A 14,447-nucleotide genomic window follows, 5' to 3' on the forward strand; every position below is an offset into this window, starting at 1 on the left:
AAAGTCATGATACGGAGTTAGTTTCTAAACAGGTTTATGAACAAAGCCCTGTTTTTGTCTTCTGCAAATTAGCCAACCCTAAGATGTTGCTATAAATAGCTAGTAGGCGATTGACGTAAGTCATGTATCTGAAAGCTCAATTAGATGGAGAATTATTAACTAGTTTAGTCCACTGATTGGATATCTCTGATTGAAATCCTGCATCTCCTCCAGGAGAATGGAGTGAGTGGCTGATCCTTTATGCAAATTAGCTCTTTTCTGTATCTTCTTAAGACCAGTGTTAAAGCCAATTATTATATAGCATGGCAGAAAAGAGAGGGGCTCACCATTCTGAGACAAGCTTAAAGGTGTGAAAATCAAGGAAGATAGGCTGGTAGATGGCATTAGATTAGGTAGTACAAGTTTTCATCCCTATTTGTTTGGGCTAAAATATGTGGGGAGTTGTGCCTATATAAATTCTTATGTGTGATGATTACTGCTAGTTATTTTCTTATGACTGTTTACAATCTGTATTAGCTATTGATCTAAACCATTTTATTGTTTTCTTTCAAGAGATTTTAACTAATAAACTTTCATTCACAAATCAAAAAAACATGTGGTCATCTTAAGTTACCTGGTGGTGAATTTGGAGGCTACCAAATGGGCCCACAAGAACTTCACTCAATGTAAGGTAGCAGAGCATAATAAGAGAGAATGTTGTACCAGGAGTCTGAAGTTATACTTCTGGCTTTGTCAGATGATCTTAAACAAATCTCTAAACATAGTCCTTTCTCATTTGCAAAATGAGGGTTATTAATAAATTTTCTGCTTACCTTCAGTGATAATAAGGAACAAATGAAATAATAGTTTTCAACCTTTGGCATGACATATCTGACATTGAGACAGAATATATGAAATCACTTTTCAGGAATATCTGAAAAATGTGCATGCGTATGTTCATTGCAGCACTATTCACAATAGCAAAGACATGGAATCAACCCAAATGCCCATCAGTGATAGACTGGATAAAGGAAATGTGGTACATATACACCATAGAATACTATGCAGCCATAAAAAGGAATGAGATCATGTCCTTTACAGGGACATGGATGGAGTTGGAAGCTATTACCCTCAGCAAACTAACGCAGGAACAGAAAACCAGAAGCCACATGTTCTCACGTATAAGTGGGAGCTGAACAATGAGAACACATGGACACAGGGAGGGGAGCAACACACACTGGGGCCTGTTGGGGGCTGGGGTGGGGAGAGAGAGCATCAGGAACGGATTCCCAGCTAATGGATGCTGGACTTAATACCTAGGTGATGGGTTGATCAGTGCAGCAAACCACCAAGGCACATGTTTACCTATGTAACAAACCTGCACATCCTGCAAATGTACCCCAGAACTTAAAAATTAAAAAGAAAATTCACCCATGTGCAAAAAGTTTGTATGACAATACCTGAAAGTCTATTTGACATGAAATAATTATCCAATAGTTTTACACCTGTTTTCTAAGAGATAAGAGCTTTCTTATTCTACTTCATGCCAAAGTTAGAGTTTGGAATCAGCTATTGTTTCATTCTTTGGAGCTGATTTTTTTTTTTTTTTTTTTTTTACCAAATTGAATTCTTTTGGGGAGTCTGCTTGAGTTCTGGTAGGAATAATAATGAAGAAGAAACAATATGAAAAACCCTTCAGGAAATAATGAATTATATTCCATTTAAGGGTAAGATTTTGTTCCTGAGGGGGTTATGTAACTCTGAACGTTATTAACCCACTGTGATCCAACTTGATTTTTATGATTTTTCTTTTACATCAAAGTTGACTATTGTGTTTTTGTACTGACAGTCTTATCTTAATAGACTAGATGTACTTAGTGATACCTCTTGGGAATACTTCTTATATTTTTTCAGAGATCCTACTCCCTCCAGCCCATATTTAAAACTGGTTTTCTTCTGTCTATTTAACCCTCAGAAAGCTCACAAACCAACCAACCAACAGAAAATCCCTAAAGAAAGAAAAAATAACTTCTAGTTCCTGAAGTTAGTTATTTGCGAATTACTTCTATTGATAAATAAAACTGTCAGTTTCCAATATCACATCTCTTCAGGGTAATAAATAATCCTTGGAGGTGACTGCCATTATGAAGGTTGGAACTGCATTTTACAAGGTAAGAAAAATCACTGAAGTCTTTATACCTGGTCACAATTTCATCTTAAAGACCCTAGAAAAATGCCAAAGGCGGCCAGACGTGGTGGCTCATGCCTGTAATCCCAGCACTTTGGGAGGCCAAGGCGAGTGGATCATGAGGTCAGGAGATCGAGACCATCCTGGCTAACACGGTGAAACCCCGACTCTACTAAAAATACAAAAAATTAACTGGGCGTGGTGGCGGGCACCTGTAGTCCCAGCTACTAGGGAGGCTAAGGCAGGAGAATGGTGTGAACCTGGGAGGCATAGCTTGCGATGAGCCGAGATTGTGCCACTGCACTCCAGCGTGGGCGACAGAGTGAGACTCTGTCTCAAAAAAAAAAAAAAAAAAAAAAAAAAATGCTGAAGGCATCTCAAAAGATAATTTTAAGTTTACCACAAATATTCATATAAGGTGGACAAGGGGGCCACAGTTATGAAACACAACTTTAGTGTTTCAGATTCCTCTAATCAAAGATGTCATTAACAGGCCAGGCACGGTGGCTCACACCTGTAATCCTAGCACTTTGAGAGGCCAAGACAGGCGGATTGCCTGAGCTCAGGAGTTCGAGACCAGCCTGGGCAACATGGTGAAACCCCATCTCTACTAAAATACAAAAAAATCAGCCGGCACGGTGGTAGGCGCCTGTAATCCCAGCTACTCAGGAGGCTGAGGCATGAGAATAGCTTGAACCTGGGAGGTGGAGGTTGCAGTGAGCCAAGATCATGCCACTGCACTCCATCCTGGGCAACAAAGCGAAACTCTGTCTAAAACAAAAAACAAAAAAAAAGGTGTCATTAACAAAATCTGTTGTTGAAGGCACATAAATACACATGCCTCTATATTATGACAAATTCTGGAAATACTGGTCATTCCAATAATTTTATTCTTTTTTTTTTTTTTTTTTTTTTGAGACGGAGTCTCACTCTGTCGCCCAGGCTGGAGTGCAGTGGCGCAATCTCGGCTCACTGCAAGCTCCGCCCCTCGGGTTTACGCCATTCTCCTGCCTCAGCCTCTCCGAGTAGCTGGGACTACAAGGCGCCTGCCACCACGCCCGGCTAATTTTTTGTATTTTTTAGTAGAGACGGGGTTTCACCGTGGTCTCGATCTCCTGACCTCGTGATCCGCCCGCCTCGGCCTCCCAAAGTGCTGGGATTACAAGTGTGAGCCACCGCGCCCGGCCAATAATTTTATTCTTAAACTTGGGGGAACACGCCTTTCTTGAAACTGTAACTTCTAAATTTTTAAGGTAGGCAAACCTCTAACTTCCAGCTTTGGAAATCAACTCTGTTGCAGCTCATTTTATGGAGAAAAAAAATGTTCTGTGTGAAATACAGCTTTTAATCTCAAGTTTTAAAAAGACATGTTGTCTATTTGAAACTTAAGATGTGAATGGGCTTATCTTTGGGTCCTTATCCCAGGTGCCGGAGTTCTTGATGCTTCTCCCCCACAAACCTCGACTCATTGAGAAAATTTCTATTTGTACTGGGTATTTCTTCATTTTTTCACTAGTTGGAATCACAGCACACTTTAAAAGATTTAGCAAGGTGTCATCAGGGATGGCACTAGAGAGTGGAGAAGAAGTGCATCTGCTCTGTCCTATTCTTGATTACAGACATTGAGGAAGTAATCCTACCCATCCTTGAAGACAGAACCTCATAGTCCGACTGTTATTAAGCATGGAATCAAGTGGAAAAGACAACTTTTCTCTTTTAGCTCAGTTATTTCATTATCATCTAGAGGCTGTTTCTTTTTGAATAATTCTGTTCCTGGGAAATAATTCTTGTCCATTCTCCTACGGCCTTCTTTCGGGTATGAAGGTCATTTGAAAAAAAAAGAAAGTGTCCTTTCCTTCTTGGTTTGGGGCTCCCAATATGTAACCCTCAGGGTAAATGTGTTCCACTAGATCCTGGGGTGTGACCCGCTTAAGATGTTAATATGTTTTTTTTCTTGATGAGTCAGCACACATAAGCTGTATGCCTACAAAGAATTTGAGAAATTTTGTCTAACATGGAAAAGCTGAGTTAATTTGCCATAAACATAATGGAAGCATAGGACTGGCATGGTGGCTTATCCCTATAACCCAAGAACTTTGGGAGGCCCAGGCAGGTGGATCACCTGAGGTCAGGAGTTTGAGACCAGCTGGCCAACATGGTAAAACCTGTCTCTACTAAAAATACAAAAATTAGCCAGGCGTGGTGTTGCATGCCTGTAGTTCCAGCTACTAAGGAGGCTGAGGTGGGAGGATTGCTTGAACCTGGGAGACGGAGGTTGCAGTGAGCCGAGATGGCACCACTGCATTCCAGCCTGGGTGACATTGTGAAACTCTGTCTCAAAAATAAAAATAAAAATAAATAATAATAATAATGGAAGCATAAAGTTAGGTTTCATTCATTTATTTGCATCAAAAGGAAAGATTGGTTTGCCTAGTTTCATCCAATCCTACATGAGAAGAGTTTATACTGCAAAAATCAAGTGTATTATATAATGTGATTAAAAAAATCAAAATCATGACTTTTTTATGCTTGTGGCCCTAAGCACTGTGTGAGTGTTTCATTTTTTTTTAAGACTAGATTTTGGATATTTATGGAAGAGACTTATCAGTCTGATTCCTCAAATCAAGGACTTTTGAGGATGAAGTTCTCACAGACACTTGAATTGTTGGAACCTCAGTAGCTCACATCACTGAGCTAAATTTATATGCTAAAGTTAAAATTACAAAAACACAACCCCAAAAAGGACATTGCTGATTTGTTTAAGAAGGTGGGATTATTCAGCCTTAAACTAGACATGTGAATTGAATAGAGAGAAATTAGAGGCTGTATGCATTTGAGACTCAATGAAACCACATATTTTTAAAAAACTCTAATTCACAGATTGGGAAGGATTACAGTTTTTTTCTAGAAATGAAGTCACAGTTCAGAAGGGATTATAGAGTTTGATGAGTAGAAATTATGTTTTACATTCCTGAAGCAATGCCTTTGGAGTATAAACTTTAATATATATATGATTTCTCAAGCCTGCCTTTCTAATCAGTGTGGCTTAGTTTGAAGAGAAACTAATTATGTTAAAATTGATGTATAGCCATTGCTAAGATAATTTATCTTGGAAAATTTGGAGCAAACTATATAAATATAAATCTCCAAATGATTCTGAAGTCTCTGGCTATGTGACTAAACTTTAGGCCATATTTGAGTTTTGGTGGCTCTAAGGAATTATATTCTTTATCACTATTGACATTGAAGTTGACAGTCACTCACTATCCCGGCTTTATACCTGGAGCTAGAGTTTGATGTGATCTGATTGAAATAATTCAGTCTACTAAATACCATGGTTTTCATTTATTTGATTCACAAATATCAGTGAATAGCACCAGGCCTAAAATTGTTGGTCTTTGCATAAATAGAGTGCTTTTTGAATTACTTTTCAAAAAGTAATTTACTTTTGAAATTACTTTGATTACTTACTTTTGAAATTACTTTGATTACTGCTGAATATCCATAATATTGAATAGTTAAGAGGTGCTACTTTGCCAGTGTTATGGATTAAACATAATTTAGCTGGCTGGGCATGGTGGCTTACATTTGTAATCCCAGCGCTTTGGGAGGCTGAGATGGGAAGATCACTTGAGGCCAGGAGTTTGAGGCCAGGAGTTTGAAATCAGCCTAGGCAACATAGTGAGACCTTGTCTCTAAAAATAATAAAAATAGGCTGGGTGCAGTGGCTTACGCCTGTAATCCCAGCACTTTGAGGGGCCGAGGTGGGCAGATCACTTGAGGTCAGGAGTTCAAGACTGGCCTGGCCAGCATGGCAAAACCCCATCTCTACTAAAAAAAAAAAAAAAAAAATACAGAAATTTTCTGGGTGTGGTGGTGCATGCCTGTAGTCCCAACTACTATGGAGGCTGAGGTAGGAGAATTGATTGAACCCGGGAGTTGGAGGTTGCAGTAAGCTGAGATTATGCCACTGCACTCCAGCCTGGGTGACAGAGCGAGCCTCCGTCTCAAAAATAAATAAATAAATAAGTAAATAAATAAATAATAAATAAATTTTTAAAATGTGGCCTTGTGAAATATGAAACTATACTTAGATAGGTTCACTATTGAAAGTAAAACAGACACTCCAAAACTTGTGCATCTTCAAAAATGAATCCTAGTGATGATGGTTGCACAATGTGAATGTACTTAATTTCACTGAACTGTAAACTTACAAGTGGTTAAAATGTGAAATTTTATATTAGGTGTATCTTACCACAATAAAAATTCCACTTCAATGTACACAGGAATGGACCCTGGAAACAATGTTGGAATCTCTGATGCTTAATCAAGAGAACAAGAAGAAATAAAACCCCGTGGCACATTCAGGTTAGTGGGATGATAGTTGAGAAATATATGAAAATATAGTAGCATAAAGATATTATGTAAAAACAATGATAAGAAATTATGGAATAAAAAACACAAGGGACAAAGTTTCTGGACAGTAAAAGGACTAAAACAAAGAGGAAAAAATAATGAGAAGGTTAATGAGGATTGGAGGGCAGTTAAGGTAGAATCCAAAAGTGATTCCGTGGTCATATGATAAGCAGATCCCCATGAGAGTGAGAAAGCCATCACCACTGGTTTTCAAATGCAACAGTAACTAAAACTGGCAAATGAAGATCATATGAGCAAGTGGAGTCAAGCCATACAACAGAAGGTGACCTACCAACACAAAAATTAATGAAATATTGCAGTGAAATTGTTTGAAAATAAATGCATTCTCAATTTTAAAGAGAATGGGGGGCCTAAAATGATAAAGTTTATCTCATATTCAGTGGGGTGAGGACTGTAAACTTTAGTTGTATTCTGCAATTATCTATTTTTTAAAAACTATTTTATTCCCATTAACCATTCCGTCACTTGGAAGCAATTCATGTTCTAAAAATATCTGTGATGTTTTTCTCACAGTATTCTAACAATTTATGTAAAGTGAAAAAAACACTGAAACAACAATATACATCTTTAATGGAAATATATACATATATCAAAGTGTAGATACAGCAGACTGCTTAACACAATAACTGATACTTCACATCAACAGCAGGGCTGTGGGAGACAGGGAGGGGTAAGAGAAGGATGGGCCTTTACTATATCTATTACCTGCCATTTTACTGCACAGAATTAGACCATATGCCATGAGTCCTCCATGTGTAACAATAAAAATGAGTAATTATAGCAGCTAATAGTAAATTCTTTTTTGATACACAGTCTCACTCTATCGCCCAGGCTGGAGTGCCATGGCACGATCTTGACTTATTGCAACCTCTGCCTCCCAGGTTCAAGCAATTCTTGTGTCTCAGCCTCCGGAGTAGCTGGGATTACATGCACCTGCCACCACGCCCAGCTAATTTTTGTATTTTTAGTAGAGACTGGGTTTCACCATGTTGGCCAGGCTGGTCTTGAACTCCTGACCTCAGATGATCTGCCAGCCTTGGCCTCCCAAAGTGCTGGGATTACAGGCATGAGCCACCACACCCCGCCCAGCTAATAGTTATTGACTGCTACTGCATGCTCAGTATTTCGCTATGCCTAAGTACATTACCTATTTTATTTTATCTTTACATTTCTCCAGGGAGGTAAGCACAACACCAGGCTTATTGAAATAACTTAAAGCAGATAAATGGCAAAAATAAAATAAGGGAACTCATGGATGGGCCTAACCATTTACCACTTCCTCCAGCATAGCCCTTTCAATCTCCATGTTGCTCTTTTTCATTTTTTATCCCATTCCAGGTTGCCCTGGTATTTGTTTTTTGCCTCATTTCGAAGGCATAGTATTTTTATTTTTGTCTGAGAAAAGGGGACCAGATAAACACACAATGAGGTTTGCCTCGGAGCCTGGATCCATGAAGGAATGGCACTGCCAGTTGCCCTTCAGCTGGCAGGCACCCCTCAGCTGCTTTGACTTCAGGTAGCATGGAAAAGAGATGAAAATGGACATTAAAGCACTTCTGGTGCCATGCACTGAATGCTAGCTTTTCTTATTTCCCACAATCCCCTATGAAGTGAAGAAACTATTTTCATGTCTATTTTATAAATGAGAAAACTAATGCCCTGAAAATAGGAGTGAGTTTCTTTAGGTCATACAGCTAGTGGGTTAAAATTCTATCCTCAGTTGCTCTGGCTCCATAGTCCCTGCTGTTTCCGTGGTATCATGCTGCTTCCTTAAAGGGCTAAGTTAGCCTTGTTAGGAGGCTCTCCCAAACGGTTTGATAAGATGGCATAGAACTACACCTGCTTGATTGTAAATCTTGCCTAACTGGAAAGCAAAGCCTCACCTGTGACCTGCTTGAACTGCGCTCCCTCAAAGAGGTGGAACCTAACATTTTGGAGGTCATGCCATAGCAGATCCTGCTCCAGCCTTCCACTGAACTACAAACCCTGAGTATGACTTCATCTTTCAAATGTGTTTTTTAGCCTTCTCGCTAAGGGGCTGCCAGGGATTCAGTTGTGCCAACAATTACCAGCATCCAGACAGTGACCCCTCTGTAATCACTGCCCACTATGTCCCCAGTATATAGGATAGGATCGTTTGTTATGTGCTCTCACAGAACACTGTTCTCTCAGAGAATGTATCTTAGTAGGTAATTATATAGTCATTAAAGTGATCATTTACTCTATATCCGCTACCAGCTTGTAAGCTCCATGAAAGCAGGGTCGGTGTCTGTCTTCTGTATCGCAAACACGCCGAACAGCGCTCAGTAAGCATTTGTTAAATTCGTGAATGCTTTTCCACCAAAGAATCAGATGGTTACTTATCTGGCCATAAAGAAAATACAAAAAGGTTGTCTGTGCCTCGCATAAATGGGCCTAGCTGTGAGGCCTGCCCAACCATTTGTTTGTTAGAGGGCTAAATCGTAGAAAAATGATGATTCTTGCTCTGCTGCTCCAGACTTTGGAGGCCTTAAGCTTCCCTGAAAGCAGACATGAACTCGGCTTACCTCTTTCTGGTGGTATTTGATTGCCACCTTCAACTTGGCCAGGTCATGGTACTTCTGAGGGTCAAGCTCTTCACTGTGGTCATCTCGATGGTTGAGGATGATCTCCAGTTCCCTGGAGCTCCGAGCTTGGTCCAGCAGGTCTTTGGCAAAGAGCTTGCACTGCTGAGAGAGCTCCTCATACTCGGCCTTGAACTCATTCTCCACCTTGCTGAGCTCCTTGAGCTCCCAGCCCAGACGGAAGGCAGTTAGGATGGGGTCCTCACTTGATAAGGCAATGAGTGAGGGGCTTGCCAGAGCCTTATAGATGTTCAGTCGGGAGCGAGAGTGGCGCAGGCTGTCTACCTCTGAACTAGACACACACTCCACACAGTTGCAGCGGATCTGGTGGGGCCGTGGGATAGTGACCCGTTTTTGGACAAGTAATTTGATGATTTCGTAGTTGTTGGTGTGGGCAGCCAGCATGATGGGAGTGATGTCTGGTGTGAATTCAGAGAACTGCGTGTCCATCATCAGAGTGGGGACCTAGGTACAAGAAATGAGAAGCATAGAAGGGCAGGATTAAAGTTTGGAGAGAGAAGCATAGGGCCTATAAAATGCTGGTGATTCAGGAATTAGAGTCTCCATTCTTGTTTCAATTCTTTTGACCTCCTAAACCTCCTTCCTTATAGCTAATGTTTGTGGGATGCTTATTGTGTGCCGGGCACTATTCTAAGCACATTACATGTCTTTACTCATTTAATCTCCACAACAACCTTGTGAGGTAAATATTCTTCCCATATGAAGAAGCTGAGACAGAGGGAGATTAAAGAACACACCTAAGGTTACAAACCTTTTAGTCAGCAGAGCCAAGATTCAAACCCAAGCAAGACTCTAGAGCCTAGCTCTAGAGTCAAATTGTCAATTATGCAATGACACCATGCCCATTTCTGTCTGAGACATACTGGAGAATACAGAGAAGTAAAGGACATCTTTCCTGACCTCCTGGAGAATTACTTGGGTAGAGCAAACTTTCATGAAACTGGTAACAGTACAAAGTATTATCTGCTCAGTTCCAAATGAGCAGTAGAGGCTATATATATAACTTCAGGGGACCAAAGACCAAGGCCAGACAGGGTTCTTCCAACTTCCTGTAAGTCCCAGGAACGTAAAGATAATTCATTAGGGTCAGGAAGAAGTACTCTGAAAATGAAGACTTCTCGGCTTGGGGAGGGGATACTGATAGCAAAAGTACCATTGATAAAACTGCTATGTCCATGATGTAATGTTTAGTGTAAATAGCAGCTATAGGTGAAAGATGGGGGCTTCTTTGGGTATTCAGGAGCACTTCCAGGTGAGTGTGCAGAACCTGATCGATGAATTAAAAAATCTTTCAACTTTAAAATGTCTCTTGCCTGGCACAGTGGCTCACGCCTGTAATCCCAGCACTTTGGGAGGCCGAGGCGGGTGGATCATGAGGTCAAGAGATAGAGACCATCCTGGCTAACACGGTGAAACCCCATCTCTACTAAAAATACAAAAAATTAGCTGGGCGTGGTGGCGGGCGCCTGTAGTCCCAGCTACTTGGGAGGCTGAGGCAGGGGAATGGCGTGAACCCAGGAGGCAGAGCTGGCAGTGAGCCGAGATCGCGCCACTGCGCTCCAGCCTGGGCAACAGAGCAAGACTCAATCTCAAAAAAAAAAAAAGCCTCTTTTGGGACCCAGTCTTTTCTCAGTTCAGTAGGGAAACTGAGGCAGCTTGCTAGACTCACAGAAGAGTTTAAGTGCGGTGGGATCTAGAGATAGAGAAGGGGAGGGCTGGGATAGTCAACAGAGGCAACAGAGGCTTTATTAAGAGGGGGAGCCGAGTATTCAAAACATGGATAGGATTCCAGAAAATCGGGAAATATTGATTTTTATTACACTTTAGGAAAAAAAAGTTCCAGATGTTCATTTTAACTGGGTAGGACAGACCATGGATAATTGGGAGTCTCATCGAATAGACAAATCGTGGGATTTTTGTTTTGTTTTTAATTTTTTTTATCTCTAAATGTAAGCAGAGAGACAAATCGTATTTTAATCAATAGGTTCTTTTTACTCTCAAAGCTTCTTCAAAAAATAAAACAACAACCCACAGTTACTGGCGAACTGACAAAGGGATGAGTTAACTGTTTTTCAACATCATTGCCTCCCTCCCACCTTGCACGCAGGATTCTCAAACAGGGAAATGGCCAGAAAACATAGAGTAGGAGAAAGGTGGAGGAGAAGGATTTTGCAAGAAACCTGTTTCCTTCACTGAGTGCGTGCATCAGCCTCTGAACAGTTGAAAGCTGACTGCATAATGGTCATTAATGGCCAGGATGGAGCAGCGAGTAAACATTGTTAAACATTTAGAGGGAGCAGCTACAAACAAGACAGCAGGAAGTGAGCAACTGGCTCATAAATTGGACATAGGAAAGAGTAATCTCAGAAATTAACATAAGCCTACAGGCTAAGGAAGAAGTAGGTCTGAGTGGGCCTGGAAATGAACATAAGCACTGTCAGCATAAAGCCTAGAGTTGGGAGAGATGGGGAAGTGAGAAATTTGTCACAGTCTGCCCAGGAAGAAGTGAGCTCAGATCTGAGAAATCTGCCCTTTCTCTAGGCAGAGGCATTCCTCAATCTCTGTCAGGGTCTAAAAGTGTTGAGCAGAAGGGAAGAGAGGCTAACCTGTAGCACAGGATTCCCTGGGTTAGATTGGGTGTATGGGTCTGCTTCCTACCATGCTATTCCTCCTTCCTCACCCTCTCTCTCTCTCCCCCACTTCCTTATTCTTTCTACTTTTCTTACTCTTTTCCTTTCTTTTCTTCCAAGGCAGTGCTGCCAGTCCTGTCCAAGACACACAGCAGTACCCGTGAATAGTGTTTAGCCCCACTTGTATGATAGAGCCAAAAGGTTGTTTTCTATGCCTAGAGTATGAAATGCTTTCTGAAACTAACTGATTATATTGTCTAACAAGGAACTTTAATGATTCTCCATTCGGCTTCCTGAGTACCTAACACCAGAGAGGAAACCTTTTAAAAAGAAAACTGGTCTACAGTGACCAACCTTGCCCTCCCACTCAGACTGCTTTTTCTCCTCCTATCAGTGGTGCCACTCACAGGTTGCTTTCTGTGTGTACATCCTTGTGGATCCCCTGTGTGGAATGGTCTCTCGCCCCATTTCTCTGCCACTCAAGGGCCATTGCAAGTTCTGGCTTCTTCAATAGCTCCTCCTCTTAACTTTGAGCTTATCTCTTGCTGCCCGCTCAAATATTGCGGGCACAAGGTTACATGCAAGAAAATCACTTTTCTGATGCTGTCTTACATTATTCTCAAATTACTTCACACATGTACTTTTTGCCTCCTTGATAAGGTTATGAGCTCTTTGAAGGCAGAGTTGTCCTGGTCTGCTCTTGTTTCCCCTATGGCATCTAGCTAGACACACAGCAGGTACTCAGCAAAAATAAGTTAAATTTCCTATTTTCACATTAAGGAATTGACTCTCTTGGGCCAGGCGTGGTGGCTCACGCCGTTAATCCCAGCACTTTGGGAGGCCGAGGTGAGAGGATCATTTGAGCCCAGGAGTTCAAGACCAGCCTGGGCAACACCGTGAGACTCTGTCTCTAAAAAACAAAACAAAACAATTATATTAACTAGGTGTGATGGCAGGCACCTGTAGTCCCAGCTAGTAGGGAGGTTGAGGTGGGAGGACTGCTTGAGCCTGGGAGGTCGAGGCTGCAGTGAGCTGTGATCATGCCACTGCACTCCATCCAGCCTGGGCAACAGAGTGAGACCCTGTCTCCAACAAAAAAGAAAAGAAAAGAAAAGAGAAACTGACTCTATTGTTTACAAACCTGACTCCCACAATTTGGGTCAATATGGGCTAATTTCCTTGGACCTCTCCTTCCCATGTCCAGTTGAGAAGGCGGACATCCCAAGACTGCAAGAAGGGTTAGATGATTAGCTCTGCAGGGAACTACTATGAGGTCTCACAAACTTGGGACATTTCTGCCTGTATTTTTCACAATTCTATTGCTTCAAAGTGGGGACTGATCCATACACTATGGGTTTCTTTTTATTCCTTCTACCCCTTCTGCTTTGTCCTCCTTCATCATCTTGCTGTTTTTATTCCTTCCCAGGCTGTGCAGAGACCATGGACTATCATCAGGATAGCCAAAGTAAAGGAAGAGAAAGTTCTATAATGAGGGTCAGAAGATTCTGATAATAATGTAGATTTTATGACATTATCTAAAATGCAGGCCAAACATTTTAGATATGTTTTAGATATGTAACATTTTAGATATGTAACAGAAATGAGGACCAGGTGTAGGTGTATATGCATAATTTGGGAGAGTGAATGATAGAAACTGGTAAACTGCAGAGACCCTCTCAAAGGGGGCAGCTACTCCTCAACTCCTGTAAATTGTCATAAGCACAAGTGAGGAGCAGTGTTGTACATTTTTAAAAAGAGGCCAGAAACATGGATTTGGGGGTAGAAGCTCTTAAAGTTATAAACGTTGGCTCAAAAATTTTAAAGACAGTGTGCAGGCCAAGCAAAATACATGTGAAACCAATTTGGCTCGAGTGAACCAGTTTGTGACCTTCATGCTAGCACATAAGTTGTGAGACTAAAAAGAGATGGGAGAAGAAATTGGACATTTAGGCAAGGGCCAAATGATAAAAGGCCTCATATGCCACGCTAAGGAATTTATATGTTATTCGTTGACCACGGGGAACCACTGAGGGTTTTAATCAGGAGAGTGGCATAGTTGATTAGTTTGGCCACAGTGTGGAAAAATGGGCAGTGGTAATCATGCTCATAAATGTTTAACAACCAGCTCTCCACAGGGGAGGAAAAAATATGCTGTTTTGTGGTGTTTGCCAGTTTTTGTGGTATAAATACTCCCACTGTGGCCAGTTTCATGCTACCAATATGACATCATGGAACATGGAGTTGGGAAGAGGAGCAGATAACCCGCTCTCGCCAGCTGGTGCAAGCCAGCTCCAAGCACGCCACCATGTGTTTCAGAATAAGACTAGTTAAAAGCTATCATTAGTTCAGGTGAAGAGATGGCAAGGATCTTAAATTGTGATTCTAGAGATAGATAAAAAATAACAAATTTAAGGCATTCATTGGATGTGTCAGGGAAGGGAGGGAGAAGAAATCAAGGTTATTGAGTCTCTAGATTCCAATGCCTGGTTGAACAGTAGTGTCACTAATTGAGATAGTGCATACAGGAGCAGGTTTAAGGTTTTTAAAAGTTCAGTTTTGTGCTTGTTAACTTTGAAGTCCCTACTGGGA

At 41.2% G+C, this 14,447-nt stretch overlaps 1 protein-coding gene across 1 annotated transcript in view; it reads right to left on the reverse strand.

Annotated features, from left to right (window-relative positions):
* Positions 1 to 14,447, reverse strand: part of TRPC5 (transient receptor potential cation channel subfamily C member 5) — a 312,205-nt gene that overhangs the window by 132,072 nt on the left and 165,686 nt on the right. The window contains exon 3 of the mRNA XM_003262212.2: positions 9,151 to 9,672. Coding sequence (XP_003262260.1) covers positions 9,151 to 9,672 — 522 coding nt within the window. The remainder of the gene's footprint in view (positions 1 to 9,150; positions 9,673 to 14,447) is intronic.

The sequence above is a fragment of the Nomascus leucogenys genome, chromosome X (assembly GCF_006542625.1).
Source record: "Nomascus leucogenys isolate Asia chromosome X, Asia_NLE_v1, whole genome shotgun sequence".
Classification (NCBI taxonomy): domain Eukaryota; kingdom Metazoa; phylum Chordata; class Mammalia; order Primates; family Hylobatidae; genus Nomascus; species Nomascus leucogenys.